General features: G+C 45.5%; 1 protein-coding gene across 8 annotated transcripts in view; it reads left to right on the top strand.

Moving 5' to 3' along the window:
• The window catches only part of TSPAN11 (tetraspanin 11), a 189,861-nt gene that overhangs the window by 117,146 nt on the left and 47,911 nt on the right, over positions 1-24,804 (top strand). For all 8 annotated transcript variants that reach the window (XM_073314474.1, XM_073314493.1, XM_078849111.1 and 5 more), the window contains one exon: positions 9,461-9,547. In XM_073314474.1, the coding sequence (XP_073170575.1) occupies positions 9,461-9,547 (87 nt within the window). The remainder of the gene's footprint in view (positions 1-9,460; positions 9,548-24,804) is intronic.

Below are 24,804 nucleotides of genomic sequence, written 5' to 3'. Positions count from 1 at the left end.
GTTTTTTCTTCAGTGACCAATGAGCATACCCCTGTTGGTTCCTCTACTTGTTCTATGATTCCCAGAGCAATGAACCAATCCAGCTCCTATTTTAACCTCTGCCCTGAGGCAAGGGAAACTTTCCTAGGGATGTGAATTGTTGGATAGTTGGGCTTTTTCAGGTTTATTCTGTACTCTGCTGAAAGCTTCTCTGTCCTCTGGAAGACCTCCTCAAACTCTTCCTCAGTTGTTTTGTTTCTCTATCTCTGAGTCCTTCCTCTTGAAGAGACCAAGCATTTGACATGCTTTTAACTCAGTAACAGGCGCTCTTTTCCCTGGTATTATTACAAATTGTAACTTTCTGAATTTATTTACCCATACATCTAGTTCACATGCCTTTAGTGGGGATAAACTCACCACTATAATCCCTGAGTTTTATCCATTGACTCTCCAATACCAGTAGCTTTTGTATAGTGTTAATATCACTGTTTCTGGAAATGCTTTGGCTTGTGCACCAGTGTCCAACTTAAGATTAATATACATCCCGTTTGCTTGCAGGCTGGCAGTCCAGTCTTCGGCTGCTGCAGTGTTATCCATCACTCTAATGACGAATTCACATGAACTAATGGGTGCACACACTGCTGGTTCTTGCAAAGTGATGTAATGCGTTACGTTTCTTGCATCTTTTCCTATATGTCAGGCATTGTCCTGACTTGTGGTAAATGTCACAGAATGTGCAGCTCCATGTGCTATTTTTGCTTGATTCTGACTTGTGCGCCATGTGCCTTTCTGCCTCAGGTCACTTTTCTTGCGGTATTTTGGATTCTCTATCATGTCTGTAGTGTCAAAGCTCTACGTCCACGCTCTACATCCACGCTCTTCATTCCAGTTTGGGTGACTTCTGTTGCTTGGTCAATTCTAATTGTTTTGTCAAGGGTTAATTCTGGATTTCCCAATAGTGTCTCTCTGAGTTTTTTTTTTTTTGTTTTTTTTTTGTTCTGGATCCCAATCGCGATCTGTTGGTTTTTATTTTTTTTAATCAGGGGCTCAGACTCCACCCTCCACCCCTCAAGAAATTGGAAGATTGGCTCTTCAGCCTTAGATCGGTTACAAAGTCTTCTATGGTTTTACCTTTGTTCTACACTACTGTTTAAAAACATCTCTTGAGAGACAAGGTGAGTGAGGTAATATCTTTTATTGGACTAGTTTCTGTTGATGAGACAGTCAAGCTTTTAAGCTTACACAGAGCTCTTCTTCTGGAATATGTGTCTCTCTCACCAACAGAAGTTGGTCCAATAAAAGATATTATCTCACCCACCTTGTCTCTCTTATATCCTGGGACCAACAAAGCTACAACACTGCATAAAAACCTCTCTCTCATGTGATTCATTTTTCAGTGGAGTGCAGTACTCCACACATTTCTGTGATACAATTTCATAATTAACCTCCTCTGTCTGTGTTAACTGAAAACCATTAAACACATAAAGTGCTTGAGAGACACCCTCATTTCTGACAATAGCTACTTTCTGACTGTTTTCTCTTTTGCTAGCATCCATTGCTTTGCAGATTCAGAGGGAAGCATTGTGTAAACCTTTTCCAGTTGTTTCCCACATTTTGAAGGAGTTTCACTCTGATGGGGCTTTTAAGTGCTCCATTCTTCTACACGGGGTATTTCTTAGTCCTTATATACTTCTGGTACCCTGTTATGTTCAGTGCTTCAGGTATTTGCAAAAGATCTGCTTTATTCTGTGACCGGTTCCATCTGGCTGTGCATAACACAAGAGCTTCACAGCACCTCACCCACGCTCCATCTTGGGAAGCTCAGCCCTTAAAGCTTACCACAACTTCCATTTGAAGATCTCAAATTGAATTGCAAACAGCAATTAATGGAATCTTGGAGCATCTCTAAATAAATTATTATTCTAAAACAATAAGAATGGGTTTTAAATGAGCTAATGTTGCTGACTGTCAACAATGTGTAGTACATACCTGCCACACCACTTACAAAACCAGAGCACCTAAAAGCATAGCTAAGGGCCTCATAAATCTTACATTGCCCACGTAATAAACACATTATTCTTAACACTGACAATATGCATTTATCACAGTCTTAGTCCTGACCTATGGATTGTTGAGAATTTTATTTCCTATCTTTGCAATCTTGATTTTGATATTTTAATATTTTCTTTTAAAGGTGTCATATATCTAGTTGAGCTTCCCTCTTGGACACTCACCGTCCTGCTGTGAGGTGATGCCCCTCACTGGAACCCATCTGCTTTAAGCCTTCATAGTCTGAACAGACTCCAGGCATTGTCCAAGACTTGGAATCTCTAGGCATACTCGTAGGGTGCAGATCCTCTGCCTAGCACCCCCTTCTGAGAGCTGAGACCCTGTGGTCCACCTGCCTAACCCTTGAGACCAGTGTTGACCCCCTCAAACTCTCTTGTAGCTTAAATAGACCTCTTCCAGAGCTCCAGACATGGGGGTGCTCTGGTTGTACAGTTTACTTCTTCAGGGGTGCACAGACAGACTTTGCACAGGATTCTAAAACACCATGGCTCTTTACTTAACAACATGGGGAATACACATATCTAGACAAAATAATATGTGCTCCTGTACACAATTCCCTGTCTCAGTTCCTTGCCACTTTGGAGAGTTCTTTGGGCTTGGTCAAAGTCCTTGGGATGCCCAGGATCCTTTGCCTGCAGCTGTGTGTCCTCTCTTCAAAGACATGGAGCTTTCTTTACCGAAGCTTTGTCTCTTGACCTTTGCTGGTCAGCAGTGTAGATAAGGTCTTCCTATCCCACCCCCTCTACAAAAGCCTGCCCATCTCTTCTCTCTTTTGCCCAAAGCTTCCTGTTCCTATCTCAGTGAGTCTCTTGAGTTTATGTATCTCCCTACCAACGTGTGGTTCCTTTGTTCCGAAAGCTGGGTATGGGAGAGACGCCACTAACAAAGTCCAGGGATGACCTCCTGGTGAGATGCTCATCCCTGCAGTTGCTAGATAAGGGGAAGGTGCTTGGATTCCTGCTAGTAGGTTGTGGAATCTTCTACAGGGCTCCATCAGCCTCTACCTAGTAGATGTCTGCTAAATTTGGAGCTCCTATCTGCAAGGAGAGAGATGCAGTTCTCTGTGCCTCTTCTTCTGTTGTCCTGTCCTCAGAACCTCCTCACTGCTGAGTTGGGTCTATACTGCTCTCCCCTCCCTGCTCTCAGCATATAATCTTTTTTTCCCCCTTTCAACTTGCCTCAGGTGTAACTCCAGTCCCTGCCTCTGTTGCTGCCTGTAGCTTAGCCAAGCAGCAGCGTGAAATGGTCATGCTTTTTGTTAGTTCTGCCCACAGGAGTCTCGAACAGCTGCTGTGAACCTGACCCATCATGTTCCTTTCACTCAGCCCCAGTGTCTCTCCTGTTGCTCACCACTATCTGTCTATGAACCAATGAAGACCACACTGCATTAGGTTATAGGTTACCGTCAAAACTGTAAGGGTTAGAAACCTATTTTCTTAATAAAAGCCCAAATCCAGCAGCAATTGATGGCCTACCTCCTCCCTACTTCCCAGAGAAAGCTTCTTACACTAGCTGGAAGATTTTTCCAGGCATGATTCAACACTGTTTAGAGATGGAGAATAGATGGCATGGTCAGGATCAGTGGCTTCCCCAGTGCCACTCAGTGTGTCAGTTGAGGAGGCAGGGATAGTGCATAATGTTGGATTCCAAAATCCATATTTAGGCTCCCAAATAAAAATGTCCTGATTTTCAGGGATGCTTAGCACTTACATCTCCCATTACCTTAATCAGCAATTGTAAAAATAAGGCCACTTTATATTTAGGATTCTAAGCACGCATTTAAGAGTCTAACTTTAGGCACATGGGTTTGAAAATTCTGGGAAAAAGGTCTCACTCCTAGTCCTGCGCTCTGCCCACTAGTCCACACACCCTCCCCAGCTAAACAGCACTGACTACCAAGTACTAAGAAACCTCCTTGTGGATCAGACTCAGGCTTCTTGAAGTGATATTAAAGAAACCTAGCTACAGATCTTTTTAAAGTATCTCCTTAGAAGTCTTTTTATGAATGTTGGCCAGATGCTTCAGAGATATTCATACTTCAGTCTTTGCTTGCAGGCTTGAAATTCAACTGATCTTAAATTCAGTGCCAATATTTGCAGTTGTTTAATGATAAACATGAGAGAGGCAATAAAGGGACTTGAAAGTATTAAAGTCTAGGCTGCTTTGGGGTTTGTTTTTTTTAAAGTCCCTGCTGTACTTTGCATTGACGGAAGCAACGAAAATTACATAACTACCTCCTGGGGTAGGGTTTCTCTCTTTTAACACCAGAAGCACTCTCTGTTTCAAACGGCTGGTTTCTCTGGCACAGTGTGTGTTACATCCAACAGCAGAAACTAATTTTAAAACTTGATTCTTTGCTCAGAAGCCCTTTAAAACTCTGAAGGCATCATTCTTCCTAAGATTTTTTCTGCTTCAGTGTATTGCACTGATCATATATTTTGTCTTCTTGTGTATAAATATTTTATATTGGTTTTGCATTACAAGTGGCAACAGAAAAATACAATACTGTGCATTCTACAAAGTACTGTGTCACTTTATAAACATTCCTTTTAATACACATTCAGTTTATTGCTTCCAGAACTAACGGCTGAAAACCCATTTCCAAATATTGGAGGAGAAAAAATGGAAGTCCTTAGAAGGCTTACTGGTTGACACTGACAGATAAGCACTTTAAAAAGTTACCATAATGGATGTGCTTCTCTGGGTGGGGGGGGGAGTTGGCCAATCAAAATTCAGTTCTTATTAGTTTATACCACCCTCTGTCCAGAAGCTGCTTTAAGACTGTCCCACCCAATCATAGAGATGGAGTCAGTTCTAGATTTGGTATCACAGCAGTTGTCAGTCATTCACATTACATGTGCCTGTGTTTCAGTTCACTGTGATGTATAAAGAAGGACGCATGAGTTTTTACAAAAACATATAAATAGAAAGGGAATATTTCTGCTAATATTTTGTCTCAGAAATATCAGGAACATCAAATCTGCTCTTCCCTGTTTCTTGCTGGAGGGCTTCTTCAAGGAATCAGAGAATTGGCTTGGTAGGTTGGGAGCTATCTCAGCCTTTAATCAATAGGGTGGGTATATTGTGGGTATATTAAATCTTTACCAAAGAGAACTTTTCTCTCAACCATTTTTCAGGCATATGAGTTAAATGAATTTAAAATGAACAAAACACAGAATATAAAACAGCTTGAGTAAAAAATTACTTCTCTGCTGAAGCGCTTAGATTTCCTTAATGCCTTAATTCTACTTGGTCTTCAGGCATTTGCAGCATCTTCTAGGATAAATTTGATAGACAAGACCTTCATTACTCATTTAAACAACAAACACATCTAAAGCCTTTCAGGCCTTCTCTCTGCATTATAACGAAGCCAAAAAGGCAACAGACCAACCTTCTTTTCCTTTGCAGGTCACCTTTACAGTGAATATAATGCTAGTGAAAAGGGTTGGATTGACTCTGTTACAGTTGCTGTTAGTGTGAATGAAAGTGTCCAGCTTGCCTCTCAGAGCCCAGGTGGAGTTTGAAAGGATGACAGCTTTTTACTTGCAGACAAAGCATGACTAAGCAGGAGTCTGACCGGCAATAATATTGAAACCTCCCTCCTGCCCCCAATGCCATTATTAGAGTCACTTTTCAGAGTGAAACTGTACTTTGAAGTGTACAGATTATTCTCTGTTCTTTGCATGTGTGCCATTGAGATTTTTCTAATAAGAATGTGGTAGGGAAAATAAAATCAACCCTGCCACAGTGCAGGGGGGGTAGACAGAGGACCTATTAAAAATCCACTTGAACCCCAAATATTCTGTGATTTGTGACTAGTTACTAGTTTAATTTCATGCAGTCTAAAAAAGAGAGTTTCTGTGTAACACGAACATTCCAAAAGTATTAGAGATTACTCTAACCTTGTAACAGCATCGACATCATTGTGATTTACACAATGCTGTTGAATTAAATAACCACAGGTAAAACAGAAAGCCAGGGGGACTGGATGGTGAGGGGACTGAGGCACACTGGTAGGCAGAAGTGTGGAATGCTTCCATGCCACTGCCTGTGTGCTATGCTTGACTCTCCTGCTCCTCTTACAACTCCACTGAGTTCAGTGGAGTTACTCCTGATTTACACTATTGAAAGTGAGAGACGCATCAAGTCTATTATGCGAAGACGAAGATTATAAGCACCTCAGGGCAGGGACTTTGTACAATGCCTAGCACAGTGGAGTCCTGGGCCATGCCTGGGTCACGTAGGTGCTATCTCAATACAAATAATAAATAAAGGTTCTGCAGGTCAAAGCATGCCCTCAGCGACACCAGTGCAAATCCATTAGCTTCAGCGGGGTTACATGGGTGTCACTGATTGGAATTGAGTTGCTGGGAAACAATAGACTCCAGCTCCTTCTCTCCAAGCTGTGCTGGCTGTGCATAACTAATGCAAATAAAACTGCAGTAAATTCCTAACATCTGCTGCCTTGAGTGAAAAATTATTCTAAATATACACAGAGAGGAGATCAGTTAATTCGGAAAGTGCCATTTTTACGCAGTCATTTTTCTCTTTTTCTCTCCAGCATATATGCTGTAAATGAGCTCTGCCATTCCAGTTTTTATTATCGCACAGTTGCTCAGGAACATTCAGCTTTCAGCCTTTGTTCTGTTGTTACGAGCATAGAATTCCACATCTTTGCTTGCAGTAGATGTTCCAAATAAGCTTACTGGAACTTCACTAACAAGAAAGTGCGTAATCTCCAGAGCAGGGAGCGTTCCAGCCAGTTGGTGGCTCTATCTGGCAACTGCTAGCATCTTAGATATAGCAAGAAGCTGTCCATTCTGACCATTTTAAATAGTGAAAATGACATCCAGTGTGGAAAGAAAATATGTTTGCCCTAGTTACAGTATTTGGAACAAGTTCATGACATGCATATTATGCCTGCAATATTTGTATTCAGTAATCATGCAGAGATGTTGTAGGGAAAAGTGAGCAGATTTGTGACACGTTGCTGATAGAGTATTTGACAATATTTTGCCCATCCCTGGTGGAAAGGCAGCAAAAAGCCTATGACCTGTAAACAAGGAAAAAATGGCTTCACTGGGGTTTTGCATCCTTCTTTCTGTAGCATTATGCCTCCCCAGAGATTCTTGTCAGTGCTTAGTTCTCTGGTGAAGCTCATGGGAGGGGTTTTCCACACATTCGGTCCAGGCTGTTGTCACCTCAAACAGATACCTGTGCTTCCATGGACTACCTACCCTTTTTCTAGTATCTGTCTCAATCTGTCAAAAATCTCAGTTGAGCCCCCCACCCTGAGACTGCTGTAGGGACCTCAACTGCTGGGTCCCCAAGCGTTTTAAATCTGGAGCCTGAACAGAGCCCAGCCACTGCCCCACTCTTGAGATCCCTAGGCACATTTTCAGGGTGAAGACCTTCTGTCTAGGACCCCTTCCTGAAAGCTGGAAACCGCTGTCCAGCTGCCGCCCTGCTGGACTCAGTAATGACCCTTCAGACTCTCCCATAGCTTAAGCACACCCTCTCCTAGACACCCACAAAGACGTGAGCCATTTAACTCCCTCAGGATGCCCCTGGTAACAGTGGTGGATTTAGAGTTAGTTGGGCTTTGTGTTCAGCTTCATTTTTGGGGCCCCTCCTTGGGACCCAGCCAAGAAAAAGGACATTCTCTCTTATCTCCTCCCTGCCCCCGTTTTTCATTCTTTTTTTCTTCACCCTCTTCCTATAAATAATAGGAAGTAAATGAAAATAAAGTGAGGTACCTTGATTGTTTTTGTAGTCTAACTTATTTTTCCACAGACCACTTGAAAATTGCTGATCTTAATTATGATCTTTCCAAATATTGTTTGTACTGTTGGCTAACTATTGTAAAGTTCTTTGGATAAGAAAGATAAGTTCTTTATATTAAAAAAAAAAAAAAGGTAAAAAAGTTGGGGTGTGGGGACTGGCCAGGACTTAGGGTGCGGGAGGAGGCTCAGGGTTGGGGGTGCCGGGTCTGGGAGGGAGTTAGGGTGCAGGAGCAGGCTGAGGGTTGGAGTGCAGGGTCTGGCTAGGAGTTAGGTTGCAGGAAGAGGCTCAGGGCTGGGGGTGCAGCGTCTGGGAGGGAGTTAGGGTGCAGGAGCAGGCTGAGGGTTGGAGTGCAGGGTCTGGCCAGGAGTTAGGCTGTGGTAGGAGGCTCAGGGCTGGGGGTGCAGCGTCTGGGAGGGAGTTAGGGTGCAGGAGCAGGCTGGGGGTTGGCGTGCAGGGTCTGGCCAGGAGTTAGGGTGCGGGAGGGGGCTCAGGACTGGGCCAGGGGTTTGGGGTGTGGAGCGCTTACCTGGGGCAGCTCCAGTTTGGTGCAAGGGGTGCAGGAGGGAACGTGAGAGGGTGTGGGGGGGCTGGGTATGTGTCGGAGGTGCAGGAGTCAGGGATGGCTGGGGGTGTGTGAAGGGGGTGCAGGAGTCAGGGCAGGGGGCTGGGGGTGTGGGCTGGGGTTGTGGGGGTGCTCCCAGCTCCCTGCCCCACCCCAGCCTCCTGTTCGGAGCGGCTCACAGCAGGGGGTTGGGGGGCGGTGTATGTTTAAGGGGAATGCGAGGGCCCTGCCTTTGCTCTGCCCTGCCCCGCCCCCAACCCCCACCTCTTCCCCACCTTCTCCCGCAAGCATGCTGCGGCCCTGCTCCTCCTGGAGTGACCTGAGTGCCGGCAAACAGCTGTTTGGCAGTGGGGAAAGCGCTGGGAGGGACGGGGGGGGCGGGAATGTGGCACGCTCGGGGGAGGAGGCGGGGAAGAGGCTGGGGAGCGGGGAGCTTGGCTGCCGGTGGGTGTGGAGCCTGCAGCAGGAGCCCCAGGAGCCAGCAGGACCAGGCTTCTGCCCCTGCAGCTGCCCGGACCTGGGGCCCCCTGTCATTGGGGGGCCCTGTGCCAGGGCACCCTGTGTTTTACTGTAAATCCACCTCTGCCTGGTAAGTGTCAAACCTGTAATACACACAGATGCTTTGCTTAGAGCCTAGCATGTGATTATTCTTTAACAGCACAAAACACACATAGTGCCATACAAAATAATAAACTCCCTATAAAGCACACGTTGAGTCACCAGGGTGCTGTGACCACTAGGCAGCTAGTAATCTGCAAATCCCAAGACCAAGACTTACAAAAGGGATTCAAGTTTGGGCGTGCTGTTGATCATTTGCAGAGTTAAAAACCTCACAACAAACAGAACTGACCCTCCCTGGCTTTACTGTCAATGTAGAATTTTCCCCCCATCATCATTCCTCTTGATTTTAAGGCTATAGGCTGTAACTCTATACACACTAAAGAGCTTTTATTTCCTGTCTGTGACAACTATAAAAGCTGTGTGTGAGAGGGAGGAAATGGGGATTAAATCTTGTCAACATTGTTGAATTATCCCTCATAGTAAACACAATGATTTTGTTTGCAGGGAGGATGCATTACAAAACTGGAACAGTTCCTGGCAGATCACCTTTTGATAATGGGAGCTGTTGGCATAGGAGTAGCTTGCCTTCAGGTAAGTCCCACGAGCACATCAAATGCTGGGTTATTTTTCCAACTCACTAGACCCTCCAGCCTAAGGGGTACCTTCTTAACTAAAATTCCCTACCATCTCTATAGCTGAACTAGCGGTGGCCCCTGGGGAAGCACTAGTGTAGACCAGCCAGTGGTTTAACCAATGTGCCATCTTCCATGGTCAAAGCAGGTCTTTGACACAGTTGATTGGAACCCCAGCAGCACCAGCATATTGTCTGCACTTCGCGTTACCACTGGCAAAGCTGAACTGCTGGCGGCAGCCACGGCAGGAAATTTGAGGAAAATAAGTCTAGTGTATACAAGGCCTGACTGTGCTTTTCTGTCATTTGTTCCTTGGAACCAGTGCTGTGGTTTCACTTACATACAAGATCATCTGGATTTACATGTAAAGCTCACTTTTTTAAACAGTGTGATCTTCGTCTAATAGCAGATATCTACAGCTGTGCTTGGCATAAATAGGAGATACAAGGGTTTCAAATTTGGGACTTCTGGCTGATGCAGCATAGGCTTCTTCTGATGCTGATCTGGCCCATAGTTTCTTCTAACAGCATTTGCCTGGTTTTTCTTGGTTTTTGTTTTATTAAATAATAAATCAGGCAGTGACCTTAGAACAGAATTTTTCTGACTGAGTGGCTTTTGAGGCCAGCTTAAACCACTTTCAGGTTTTGGGGTTTTTTTAAAGAGTGAGCAGATATAGTAGCAGAGATTTCTCTATGAAAACAGCATGTATGGGTGACTAGCAGAGATCAGGTCATTATGACAGACAGTTCCTTCAGTCTTTATGTATTTGGATGGATGGATGGCAGTCTTGAACAAAATATCATTTTTGTGGATGGGAGATTCCTTGGTCAACATGTTTCCTGTCTCTGGAGGGGAAAGTTTGTTTGGAAAACAAGCTCCCCCAGCCCCCTCTGTGAACGGAACAATTAAGTGAAACAAAGAGAGAATAACAGATCGTTTCAGGCGTCCAGGGATAGCAGCAGTTTACACTATTCAAGTGTCAAGTAGCTGTATTATCTTAAAAAATAAGAAAGCTGTCAGGGATCAGCTATAGTGGAAACGAGGCCGCAATATTCTTTTATCCTCTTAATTTACCTTTTTCCTCACAACTTGCCCCAGGGTTACACAGTAAATCACTGACTCACAGACAAAAGAACCCAGACTTCTGCTTTTTCATGGATGCATATATTTCAAGGCCAGAAAGGGACCATTGTGATCCTCTAGTCTGACCTCCTGTAAAACATAGGCCATAGAACTTCCCTAGAAGAATTCCTTTTGAACTGGAGCATATCATTAAAAATAAAATCAATCCAATCTAGATTTTCAAATTTCCAGTGATGAAGATCTACCAAAACCCTCTATAAATTGTTCCAGTGGTTAATGACCCTCCCTGTTAAAAATCTACGCCTTACTTTCAGTCTGAATGTGTCTAGGTTCAACTTCAAGCTACTGGGTCATATTATACCTCTGTCTGTTAAATTGAGAAGCCCATTATCAAATATGTGTTTTCTATGTAGGTAATTGTAGACTGTGATCAGGTCACCCCTTAATACTCTTAAGCGAACTAGATCGAGCTCCTTGCATCAATCACTATAAGGCATGGTTTTTCTGTCTCTCTGTCTTGTGTTTTAACCACTGGACAATGCTGCTCCCTTTGAAAATGTTTTCTCCCTTCTGAAACATTGGTGTTAGACTCCATTTCTCTCAGGTTCTTATAGCAGAACTACATGTATTTTTCTGCTCAAAGGTGGTCTACTATAGCTTCCCTTTTATGTTTCACAAGCTGGAGACTCAGCAGAGAAAAAAAAAAGACAGGAAGTTTTAGGTCTACCTTAGATCTGAGATTTTTTAGGGGTCAGGGGAAATATCAGAAATTCCATGTGACCCCGTGGAACAGCTAATTTAGTATATGTTGCTATATAGAGGCCTGTGGCTACTAAGCAGGGACACCTGGGGAAAATTTTTTTCCTTCAGTTCTTTGTTCAACACAAGATATTACTGATCCTGTGGTGTTAAATATGCAGGAGTCTTCCCAGAATTTATGGAGCTGATCCCAGCATGTGTGATGTAGAAATGATTTTGGGTGTGGACATCTCTTGTCCACTCATTATGACTTTGTCACAATGGGAAATAGGCTTGTTTGTTTCCCTCCTTCAGTGGTTACTAATAGGTACCGCAATACACCCCAGGAAATGGTGTGTGGTCCTGCCCCATCTCTAGTCATTTTAGCAGCCGTGTTAAGGGAAGTATTTCTGATTACTCCTTATTGGCAGAGATGGGAGGATGTATTCCTAATGCCAGCCAAACAACTGCACAGTCCCTTTCCAATATGGGCACTGTAATGAATGAAAAAGAGAAAGGAAGAATCCAGGTTATTACAGCTTGTCCTGGAAATCCTCCAGATTCCATAAGTGACAAGGAATTGCACCATAAATCAGCATGATTCTCTTCATTTGGAACCAAGAATGAAAGTATTTCACACTGAATATTGACGCGAGTGGTTTCCAGAAAAAAGAAATTACAGTAAAATGACAATAGATTTTTAGAGTCCAGCAAAAAAAAAAAAAAACCCAAACGTTTTCTCTCCAGGAAAATTAGATGTGTCTAACATATCCTATACAGGTGGGAAGGACCTATACAGAGTCTGGCTTAGGTCGGGTTCAGAGTGTCTTGGTACGTGCACAGCACTTGCAGGAATCTACATATTCTTGGGCCTTGACCAGCATGTGGGGCTGCCAGAAAAAATGGGCAACCATGTGAGAGATCTTCCAGTGGCCAAGGTGACCCACCAATGGAGCATCATGGCACTGCTGTAGCACCTCCAGTCAGGGGCACCATGGAGCACATATATGTGTTTGTTGAAGTACATTACCCCCCATCTGTCATGGAATGGTACCTCTTAGCTCCCAATGGCAGGAGCAGTGCCCCTTGGGCCAGCGGGTCTTTCTTCGGGGAGGACCAGATGAGAGAAAGCAGGTCTCGCAGGATCGTGGCTCTGGCAAAGTTACCAGGCTTGAAGAGGTAGGGGTGTTCAGAAGTCAGTTCTTCACTTCCCCAGTAATATTTTCGATTCCGTGATAGAGCATTGGCTTTCCCATTTTGCTTTCCTGCGTGGTAGGTAATTGTGAACTCAAACCAAGAAAAAAACAAGACACACCTTAGCTGCCTCTGGTTCAACACTCAGGCTTTGCGGAGGTACTTGAGGTTCTTATGGTTGGTGAAGACCCGTACTGAGGGCCGAGCCCTATCCAAGTGGTGACACCATTCTGCAAAGGTCTTTTTTTATGGCGAACAGTTCCTTAAAATGAAGGTAACCTTTAGCTAGTCAAAAGCGAGCTGGGCTTCAGGTGACCAAGTGAATTACATGGCTTTGCAGAGGAGGGAGGTCAGAGGAGTTATTCATCAGGAGATGTTGGCAATGAAGCTCCTGTAAAAATTCACAAAGCCCAGGAGCCACTGAAGTTCCCAGAGAGTCCAGGGTGTTGTCCAGTTATGGATGGCTTCCACCTTCTGTGGATCCATCTGGATTCCCTCTGGGGAGATGATGTCCCCAACAATTCAATGGTGGCCTGTTCAAAGGTGTACTTTTTCAGTTTGGCATACAACCCATGCTTCCGTAGCCTCCCCAGGACACACCCAACATGATGGTAGTGCTGCTCTGGATTCTCAGAAAATTCCAGCATGTAATTGTGGTAGATAATCGTGTATTGGTCCAGGATATCCTTGAACATGTCATTTACTAAATGTTTCAAGGGCATTGGTCAAGCCAAACAGCATCCAGGCAACTCTGTGGCAGTAGCAGAGAGGATGAAAGGCCTACCGGTTTCAGCCCAGATAACCTTATCCTGGATAACCCAGGATGCTATGAACAGGTGAATGTTCCACCTCCTGCTGTCTTGACTCCTCAGTCCACGAGAGCTCAGGCCTCTTCAGCACTGTTTCTGACCCAGGTCCTGATCCAAGACATCTGCAGAGCCACAACTTGGTCATCAGTGCATACCTTCTTCTCCCACTATGCTGTCACCCAACCGGCTCGAGATGACACCAGGTTTGGGAGAGCACTGTTGCAATCTGCATGTCCATGAACTCTGAGCCCACCTCCTGATGTACTGTTTCTGAGTCCCCTTATGTGGAATGGACATAAGCAAGCACTTGAATAAGAAAAAACGGTTACTAACATTTCCGTAACTGTTGTTCTTCAAGATATGTTGCTCATGTCCATTCCATGACCCACCTGTTGAAGTTAGCCAGCAAGAAGGAACAGAGGGTGTAGGGGCTGTAGTGCCCTGTATACTGGCACAAGGGAAAAATGTGCAGCACGCACATACCTAACGTGGAAAGGAAATGAGCAACACATCTCGAAGGACAACAGTTATGGACCATTTTTTGTCCATGTTCACTGAGGGTAGGACAGGAAGTAATCAATTTAGTTTGCAGCAAAGGAGATTTAGATTTCATATTAGGAAAATCTTTTTAACTATCAGGATAGTTAAGCACTAGAACAGGTTACCTAAGGAGGTTGTGGAATCTCTGGCATTGGAGGTTTTTTACAATAGTCTAGAAAAACACCTGTCGGGGATGGCCTAGGTATACTTAGCCCTGCATCTGCATGCGCAAATGGACTAGGTGACCTTTCGAGGCCCTTTCAGCCCAACATTTCCATGATCCTTCCTTAAGACTGCAAATTTTGTAACTTCTGTACCAGTAACTTTAGTCTGCAAAACCTGGAGATGAATTTTCTTCATTCGAGTGCACATACATCTCCAGCAATGTTCCTTTTAGCCCCTTCACCTAAGAGCAAGCTGCAACACTAACTAGACATGCTGTGAAGGCAACACAGATATTCGGGGTCACCAGCATGAGCAGAATACACTCCAGGCCTATTTGAAGGCGGTCTACTCCTGTCCCAGACACTGACTAGCAGCTTCTTTTTTAATGAATAGAGTTTTTTGTTTAAAGCAAAACCTCTTGAAAGATACCATCACATCCTTTATTCTTGAAAGTTCTGTCTTCCTTTTCCTGTAGGTCAAGTGAAATTTAGATAGGTTTAAAAACTGGGGGGAATAAAAACCTCTAGTGTGAGAAAGTTAAGAGCATCAGTTTGAAAAAAAGAACATATTAGCTCTGGACATATGTATAGCTGGGGCGGGATTCTTCAAAGCGCTCAGTGCTGTCCTAGCCCTAAAATCAGCATTGAAACCCCCATTGATTTTCACTGGAGCAGCAGCAGGCCCGTGGTGTGTGCTTTTGAAAATCCCACCCATAATGAACCTTGGTAGCGTATATTACGTAGGAATACTGTGGTCTTCAGCTCAGATCAAACCAGGAATCTTCAGCACTAAAACCTCATGTGTCTCAAGGAGAACTGCCTGGGTGGCATGCGAATCCTCCATTTGGGGAGGCTGGGCACGCCCAGACCATAGCCCTGCCCCAAGGCTCATCCCCACTCAGCCTCCTTGCCCAAAGCCCTGCCCACGCTCCAACCCTGACCCTGCTTGCCCCCACCCTCCGGCCACTCACCACTCGCACATGCCTCTTCACCCCCTCCCCCGAGGGCCCCATGCAGGCAGAGCAGGGATGGGAAGAGGCAGAGGGTAGAAGGGGCCTTGGGGAGGAAGAGGACAAGTGGGAGCAGGACCTCGGGGCGGAGCACGAATGGGGTCACGACCGGGGCACCCTCCAAAGGCGGCGGCTTAGCATCGCCTGGCCTTTTAGACCCACCACCCATGGAGAACTGTGCCGGGGAAAATTAATAAGCTGTTATAGTCATCAGATCCAGGCAATCGCAGGAGACATGACGATATTCCCCAGGCCATTGTTTTATAACATACCGTGCTAGCAATGATGTGTGGGTGCAGACAAATGCATCCACCGCATTGCTAGGTCAAATATATATATATATTGCTTTCTTACTGGCAACAGCAATGACCAACAGCAGTGGTGCAGTTATAGCTCCACCAACCAGGAAAAAAGGAGGCATGCCAACTTTAGTCAGTGCTGGTACATAAACCTCAGCTTGCCCATTTTGGCCCAGATCCTCAAAGGTATTTAGGCACCTACCTCCTAATCAATGGGAGTTAGGTGCCTAAATGCCTTAAAGGGTCTGGGCCTTCCTCTTTACCTCTGCCTCCTGGAAATGTCAGCTCTCAGAAGAGGAAAAATGAAGGACTTGGTGAGAAGAGAATTAAAAGGCAGGGGAAGAACCTGCATCTGGGGGTGAAGAATCCAGCGCTGCAGGGATCACCCAGGGATCTAATCGCATATCTCCTCCATCCACCTCTGTTTCTCAGATGGAACCAGACATCAAACCTTTTTTAGCTTGGAGAGTGGGTTCTGTTTCTGAGATTGAGACCTGTCTCCCTTACACTCAGACAGCTGGGTCTCCTATTCAAATACCTCCAGCCCCTCACTGTCTGAGGCATTTATATTAGACTTGCAGCTCTTTGTGTAGAAGTGACCAACTCCAATAAGGCACATCCCTGGGTGGTGGATAGGGGAACTTCCTGCAGATATGCTGGACAGCTGCGAATATTCAATAAAGCAGTTGCAGACCAACTGTTAGCATCTCTCAGTAAGGTGGGATGAAGTAGTTGGTGGTGCAGATACCACTATAAAAGACCACTTAGGCCCTATGATGCGGATGTCAAGCCAAAGAAAGAATGTCTAAAAATAAGTCTTGCTGGGGCTTGTCAGCTTTGGCAGGCAGCTCACTCAGGAGAGGGGAAAATCCAATTTGAACAGCTGACCTGTAAAGCCCATCCAACAGATAATACTCCTGTGAACTGGTGGCCACGTCACAACTATCCCAGAGGGATAGGGCGTTCCCCGCAAACAATGTATAACACGCTTGCCTGACTGTTGTAACTGGGCAAGGGCCGCTGAAGGTAAAGAAGCAAGTGAGTAATTGGAGTAAGCTCAGATGTGGAGGCAGACATACACACTGACTGGAAGAAGGAGGAGCTGTCTGAGATCCTAAAGAGAAGAAGAGTAAATGTGTACAAGAGACCAAATGGAAAGGTTGAAATGCCAAGGTGCTGGAGGAGGATTACAAAATCTACTACTCAGGGAATTCCAACACCGCTCCCCCTTCCCCCAAACAGTGTTGGAGTTATTCTGGATGAAACCTTGCAGAGTCATGTGATAGAGGTTACCCGAAGTTTGGGCCAAATGATGTGTTAAAATGTGCTGGGAAGAGGTAAGATCCATATAGTGAGTGACTATGCATCACAGGTATGAGAGGTTTGAAAGAGGAGGTTTTTTGGTGAGTTGTTGTGCCTTATTGGAAATATACCATCCAATGAGAAGATAATTATCAGAACAGATCTAAAATAACTGCAAAGGCTGGATATGAAATAGTCCACGGAGACCATGACATTGGAACCAGAAACTCATGGGGAGTGGTGGGGGGGTGGGCGGAGAAATGGCCCTACAGACTTGTCTGGCACTTGGCTTAGTGATCATAAACACACACTTTCAGAAGAGGGAAATCCATATCATAACTTATGCCAATAAAGGACACAAGACCTCTAAGTTCCCTCTAAGCTGTGCGACCGCTTATTAAGCTCCGCGCAGGGGCTCAGGGCTGCAGCGGGGAGAGATTCCTCTCCCCTAGCCCCAAACCTGCCACGCCAGGGAGAGGCACCTCTCCCTGCCAGCCCCAACACGGACCTGCCGCAGCCAGGGGAAAGGCGCCTCTTCCCCCACCCAGACCAGGTGCTGCTGTGGGGAGTCCTCTCTCCCTGCCTTAGCCCCTGGGAAGCCTGCACCCCAAACCTCTCATCCCCAGTCCCACCCCAGAGTCCGCACCCCCCACCACATCCCAATCCTGATCCCGCCTCCCACACTCCAAAACCCCCAGCCCTACCCCCAGCACTTGAATTTTGTTATGTGCAACGATATGGAGGTGATGTGTGACACATCACCTCCATGTTGGCTCGCATAACAAAATTCATTCCACACATGCGTGGGAAAAATTAGAGGAAACAAGACTGAAATCTATTTCCCTTTAATAAGAAAAGACCGATCATGAATAATCTATTGTAAGGTAACACCCTATGAGTGCATTGGGAGACAGCACAGACCTTGCCTTTCTGCCTTCAGAATGCAGAGACCTTGGAAGCTCCGGAACCTCTGGGCACCAGAAAGGACTAGGTTGAGGAAATGTAAAGACAGGAATTAAAAACACTTCAAACCAGGAATAATGTGTAGATTTCTTGACGACACATAGGGAGGTGTGGAGGACAGTTGGTCCAAACTCAAGTCCTCTTTTCTGGAAACAGTACATGAAGTCTGAGGAGCGATGAAACCAGTGCCAAAAAGGATAAGAAGGGAAACTTGGTGGTGGAATCCTCAAGTTCAAGAATCCGTTGAAGGGGAAAAAAGATAATTTTCCAAAAATGGCAGGCTATTGGTTTGAGCTGTGATAAGATGGCACATACAGAGGCAAAAAAGGAGTCCAAAGGAAGTGTTGCAACAGCTAAAAATATGGCCTCCTCTATAATCAAGTAGGGGAGGACATGAAGGAGAGAATACCATCGATAGAGTTGCCAAGGCAAGAGAGAAAATGACAAAGGATGTGAATGTGTTTGCTTATATTACAAATGAATGTGGTATATTGCAAATGAATGTTGACTCAATCAGCAAAGTTCGGTGTGATTATTTTGAAAGAGTGATGAATCAGAAGAATCCAAGGGAGGAATTAAGAACATGTAAACCAAACCAGAGCATGACAGATTACATACACAAGACAAGGGTTCCAGAGGCACTTAGGAAAATGAAAAAGGAGAAAAGCACTTGGGCCCGATGAAGTACCAGTGGGTGCTCTGAAGTCATTGGGAAGGGAAGGCATTACATGTCTTATAAGTCCAGTTATAGTCTTAAGAAAAAAATGCCATGTGAATGGCGTAAAGCTTTGTGGTGCCTATTTTTAAACATAAAGGAGCTAGTTCACTGTGTGCTAATTATTACCCAGTTAAGCTGATGGCTTATGTCTGAAAGTGTGGGAGAAGTTTATTGAAAAGCATCTGCACAGAATGGTTGACATTTGGAACGGTCAGTATGGATTCATGCCAGGAAGGAGCACATTTGATGCCATATTTGCGCTATGAATCCTCATAGAGAAGTTCAGAGAAAAAAGAGGTGGCAACTGCGTGGTTTTTGTGGACCTGAAAAAGCTGAATGGGCATGTACCAACAGAACTAGTTTAGTGCAATTTATGAGAGAGGAGCGCCAGAAGGATATGTCTGTCCTATCCGGGGTACATATGACAGAATGACTACCGTAGCCCAAACTAAATGGAGCTACAAGAGAGAATTTCCAGTGCACACTGGCCTGCATCAGGGGTCAGTGTTCAGCCCCTTTTTGCTTACAGTTGTCATGGATGTGATACGTGAGAATACACAAAGGGAGTTGCCTCAGAACATGCTGTTCGCACTTAGCAGTAAGTCATCAGTGGAAGACTGTGAAACCCTGCCAGCCAACTTGGAGCAGTGGCAAAATAGTTTTGAGTGGGTTGGGCCAAGAGTGAACATGAGTAAGATGAGGCTAGGATAACTGAGGGAGGAGGACTTACCATAAAAGGTTATCACAGTCAGAGAACTTAGAAGAGTGAAAAAATTTAAATACCTTAGATCAGTGCCCTTCTGAGTGATGCCCAGCATCGTATTAAAGCTGTGTGGAGCAAATGTGGAAGCTGAACCCAGTTCTCTGATAAAAAGATGCCAATACAGGTAAAAGGTAGAGTGCATAAAATTGTCATTTGACCCATCTTAATGTACAGAACAAACATGCCAACCACAATAAAGGAAATCAGGCTGCTCTCCACCACAGAAATGAAGATGCTGAGATGGTCAAATGGTTGGACTCTCCATGATAGGAAACAAAATGAGGTTCTAAGGGGCCTAATGCAGGTTGCTCCAACTGAAGACAAGTCGAGTGAGTCTAGGCTATGTGGGTATGGCCAATATCCAGTGGAGACCAGAGAGCTACATCAGTCGGATGGCACTTGCGATGACTGTGGACAGAAGATGACCAAGAGGAAGACCGAAGACTCGGTACACAGACCGGATATCAGTGGACCTCAGAGAGACCAATCTATATGGCAGCCTGTCATATGATCATGAGTTTTGGAAGAAGGTTATAGAAGTCACTGACCCCAAATAGTGGCAAGAAAGAAGATGATGCTGCAGTTCCTTGATGCTTCCTGGCTCCCAGTGAGTCAGGGAAGCCCTGCTATAATGGGCACATCTCTTTCTGTAGACGTCCTCTGGCTTTCTCAGCCTCAGCCCCTTCTCCAGAATGCTTTAAGCAGCTCCTTTCCCTCTGGTGGTGTTTCCGCTGGTGCTGCCTCAGTCAGTATGGCTTGCATCATTCCCCTCTGCACACAAAGGGAAAACTTCTGCCTTCTCCATTGCTGTAACTTTCTCAGGGGAAATGGGTCTGCCTTCCTCTTTCATCCCTTCTGGGGACCAGTCTTCTTAGACAGGATTTACAGGGCTTTATCTAGGCCGCATTTGGAAATCTGTGGCCCCTTTTCCTCAGGCCTGCACCTCATTTCCCTCTCTGCATCTGACTCTTCTCATCCTAGGCTGGGACCTGCCTTCTCTTCCTCAGGCCTCCCTGCTAAAATGCTTGTGGTGAGTGGACAAGGACTACAGTATCTGGTATAATCATATGGTAGAAATCCCATATTCGTCCCTGCTAGGAGACTCAGGGATCACTTGCTATGTCTCATTTTTCTTCCTCTGTCCCAGTCAGGGTCCTCTTTCAACACCTCTCTATCCTCTCCAGAAAATTCCCTCTCTTCTGCCAAATATTCCTTCTCTTGGTATTGAGCGCCTCTTGCATAGTGGTGCCATTCACCCCATGTTGCAACAGCTGTTGCAGCTTTTTCCTCCCTGCAACCCAATCTGTGTGTCCTGATTATTGCTAGTATCTTGGGATGGTCATCTTCCCATTCAGGGTTTCCACTCCTCTTGGGAACACAATCTCAGCGTCAGCCTCCTGGAACTCCAAGCAATTCGCCTCGCCCAGCCAGCTTGGGGACCTCTGCTTCAGAACCATCGTTTTCTTACCAGACTAGAGAGCAGAGCTCTGAACAGACAAGTGAGCACCTGTTCGAGCCTCTTCTGGGTGGAGAGCTATCTCCACTCACTTTGTCTGGTTTACCTACAGGGGAAAGAGAGGTCAGCTACCTATAGGGGAAAAGAGAATGTTCATTAATTTCAGGCACGGGCAACTACAACCCCTTAGGCTTCCTCAATGCCAGCTAACATTTGAGTTTTCTTATGTTCCATCTTTGGGCCATATTTTCTTCCTGTTGTTCCCACTTGGTCACCTCCACACCTTCTGTTTGGCGCAACCCATTGGACCTGACTGCTACTGTAGGTCAGAAAGTGATTCAAGCAGCTTTTTAACACACAACGCTCTCACCTCACAAACACACTCCCCATGAGTCTCTGCTTAATACATATGTCATTCATTGATGTTGCTAGGCAGAATAGGAAGGGAATGACTGATGACAAAGGAAAACTGCTTACCAGTATTTCTGTCTGCTGTGGTTTTCTCTAGTACCTTTCTACATCCAAACATACTCCTTCACCTTGGGGAGTGCACTACCTTGCCATTGTAATACAGCTTTGAATATCTCACGCTGAAGTGGGGAGGCTGACACTTCCATATTAGCTCTGATTCAGTTCTTTTGCCTCCTGCTTTCTTTGTGGTGTAGATGGGGTCATCCTGCTGTCAGTCATTGCTGTTGCTTGGTAGGGTCGGAGAAAAGAAGATTATGAAAAACAATTGCAAAGCAGTAATATTCCCTTAACACCAACTCAACACACACACATTAATTCAGTGTTAAACCTGATAATTTAAATCTTTATAAACCAATAAATTCAGAGTTCGTCTTGTTATGGCAAGTTTAACTCTACCCCTGGCATAGATGTGATGAAATAGGACCTTTCAGTACACAATCACACGCTGCGTCACTGGACTGTATTCTGTAACTCTTCGCTAACCTCAGTTTTCGCCTGATACAAAGCCCACTGAAGTGAACAGAAAGACTCTTAATGACTTCAGTAGGCTTTGAGGCAGACCCTAGCTGGAAATCTGGAATACTGTGAGCATTCTTGTCTCCCATGTTTAATAAATTGAACAGGTGCAGAGAAGGGCTACTAGGATGATCAGAGGAATGGAAAATCTGCCTTATGAGAAGAGAATTAAAGAGCTTGGCTTGTTTAGCCTAATGAAACAAAGGAGGGAGATAGGATTGCTTTCTACAAATACATCAGAGGGATAAACATCAGGGAGGGAGAGAAGTTATTTAAAGTTACAGGCCAGTGTGGGCACAAGAACAAATGGATATAAACTGGTCATCAATTAGTTTAGGCTTGAAGTTAGATGAAGGCTTTTAACCATCAGAGGAGTGAAGTTCTGGAACAGCCTTGCAAGGAGAGTAGTGGGGGGAAAAATACCTAACTTGTTTCAAGACTGAGCTTGACAAGGTTATGGAGGGGATGGTATGATGCTATGTCCCCCACAGATTTCTTTGCTTCCCCGCAGAAAAATGACTTTCTGACAGGGAAGCAAAAGGAAGCTGCAAGAGCAGTCACACAACACTCCCTAGCAGCGCAGGTATATTGTTTCAGGCATCTGGAGCAGCCGGTGGAGAGGTAAATCACAACGGGACTAGAGACACCTCAGCCAGTGGCTCCTACCCTGAGCCAGGATCAGCTGCTAGTCGGCTGGGCTGGAAGCAGGAGAGGATGCGACTTCCTCTTCCCATGCAAGGAGTGGCTGTGGCTGTGTCAGACCCCACCCCAGCTACAGGAAGCTCAGCATCCTCCCCTGCTTCTTGCCCCACATCACTCCTCAGCTGTGGGGGGAGGGGTCACTGTACAGGAGCTGCTCCCCCATCCTCCCAACCCCCGTGCATCCAGACCTCTCATACTCCAACACCCCTGCCAAGCCTCACCCCCTAGACCCAGAACCCCCCTAGCCCTCCATACCCAAACCCCACCCTACTGAACCTCAACCCCTGCATCTGGAGCCTCCCTGCACTCAAACCTCCACCCTGATGAGCCCCACATCCAGACACCCACACTACTGACCCCCAACTAGCTGCACTCAGACCCTCCACTCCACCAAGGCCCACTCCCCCAGACTCCCCAGCTGAGACCCCCCACACCCTCTACTGAGCCCCAACTACCTTCACCTGGAAGCCCCTACAGCGTCCCATTGCCCCTGTACCTGGAACCACACCCTCAACGAGCCTCTGTGCAACCAGATCCCACCACACCTAGATTCCCCCACTGAGCTGCCTGCACCCAGATTGTCCCACACAGAATCCTCTCACCTCACACCTGGATCCCCCCAAACTGAGCCCCTCCACACTTGGATTCTGCCTGCCCCACACCTAGTGTGCCTGGCACAGAGGCACATACCCGCATACCTTGGACGTCAGATGGGTGCTGGCCTTCTACATTGATAGAACAAAGCCTTTCTGTCAGTCAGCACAGTTGTTCGTTGCTGTAGATGACAGGATGAAAAGTTACCCAGTGTCAGCCCAGAGAATCTCATCTTGGATCACGGCCTGCATCCGCTACTGATACGAGCTGGCAAGGGTGCCCTCACCAGCGATCATGATGGCTCATTCAACTAGAGTGCAGGCATCATCAGCTGCCTTCCTGGCGCAGGCGCCGATCCAAGAGATCTGTCGGGCTGCAACCTGGTTGTCCGTCGACACGTTCATGTCATACTACGTGCTGACCCAGCAGGCTTGAGACAATGCTGACTTCAGCAGAGCAGTGCGGCAAGACTGTGAACTCTCAGCCCACCTCCATTGATTCTGCTTGTGAGTCACCTAGAATGGAAGTGACATGAACAAGCACTCGAAGAAGAAAAAAACTGTTACCTACCTTTCATAACTGCTGTTCTTCGAAATGTGTTGTTCATGTCCATTCCCATTACCTGCCCCTCTGTCGGAGTTGTCGGCAAGAAGGAACTGAGAGGGCATAGGGCTGACATAGCACAGAATCAGTGCAGCACTCCAGAGGGCGCCACAGCCGGCCCTACGGGTACCGCCAAGGCAAAAATCTCTGATGGCCACGCACGTGGGTGCATGCACACTTAGAATGGAATGGCCCTGAGCAACACATCTCAAAGAACAACAGTTACCGGTTTTCCATTATTAACACGTTTGCCCAGTAGTATGTCCCATTGCCCCGTATCGGTCAGTCTTGTAAGAAAAGACAAGCATAGTGCGTACGGCACATGCACAGAGGGGAGTTTGGGTTGCCATAGGAACCTTAAATCTCAATTGCCTGACTCCTGTGAGTTTGAAATCTATAATGTAATGTTCCATTCATGTGGTTTATTGAATTCACTCTTCTATTTAGTTGTTTTTTTCTGAGGTCAAATCCGGTCATGCTAGGGCATGAGACCTTATAGAGCAAGGTGTATTATAATACAAATTATCAGAAAGTTGCACATCTTGTATTTTCTAAGTGCTTCACAGACACTTTTCAGACACTGATTTGCTGTGTGATAGAGGGAATGGTTCACAGATTTAAACCTGAAATTCAATTTTGGAGGACAGGAGATGTCAATATAATTATGTAAACATGTAACTCAGTGAAAGACAAACACTTCACACAGATGCTAAAAAGAAAGAAAGAAAGAAAGAAAGAAAGAAAGAAAGAAAGAAAGCAGCAGCGTTTTATTTTCACTTTATCTCCTCACTCCATGTGATCTTCTTTCCCCCATGTGATATTTTTAACTTGCTCTCTCAAGTCATCCCACTCTCTGCTTGTAAAAATAGATCTGAAACCGTAAGTTTGGTAACAAACTGTGTGAAATGGCTTTTCTTGTATTGGAGTCTATTGCTACTTTATAATCTTCCCCTACATCTAAATTGAATTGATTTGTCATTGCTCCTTTAAAGGAGTTCTTTCTGACTCATGATGCAGTAAACACAGAAGAGATGTATGAAAAGAGGGAATGTTGTCCAGTGGTTAAAGAAGGAAACCTTGAGGCAAGACTCCTGGGCAAGACTTTAAGAAATGCCCCCAGTTAGGCTCCTAGCATCCATTTTTCGCTACCTAGATATCATGCCTGATTTTTCAAAGGTGCTGAACACCCAGCAGCTCCTCCATGAATTTTGTGGGAGCTGCTGGGTGCTCAACCCCTTTGATAATCAGGCAAGATATTTAGGCACTGAGAAAAGGATTTAGGAGCCCAACT

The sequence above is a fragment of the Lepidochelys kempii genome, chromosome 1 (assembly GCF_965140285.1).
Source record: "Lepidochelys kempii isolate rLepKem1 chromosome 1, rLepKem1.hap1, whole genome shotgun sequence".
NCBI lineage: Eukaryota > Metazoa > Chordata > Testudines > Cheloniidae > Lepidochelys > Lepidochelys kempii.
The sequence above is the reverse complement of the archived record's forward strand: the minus strand, read 5'-3'. Positions and strand labels throughout refer to the sequence as shown.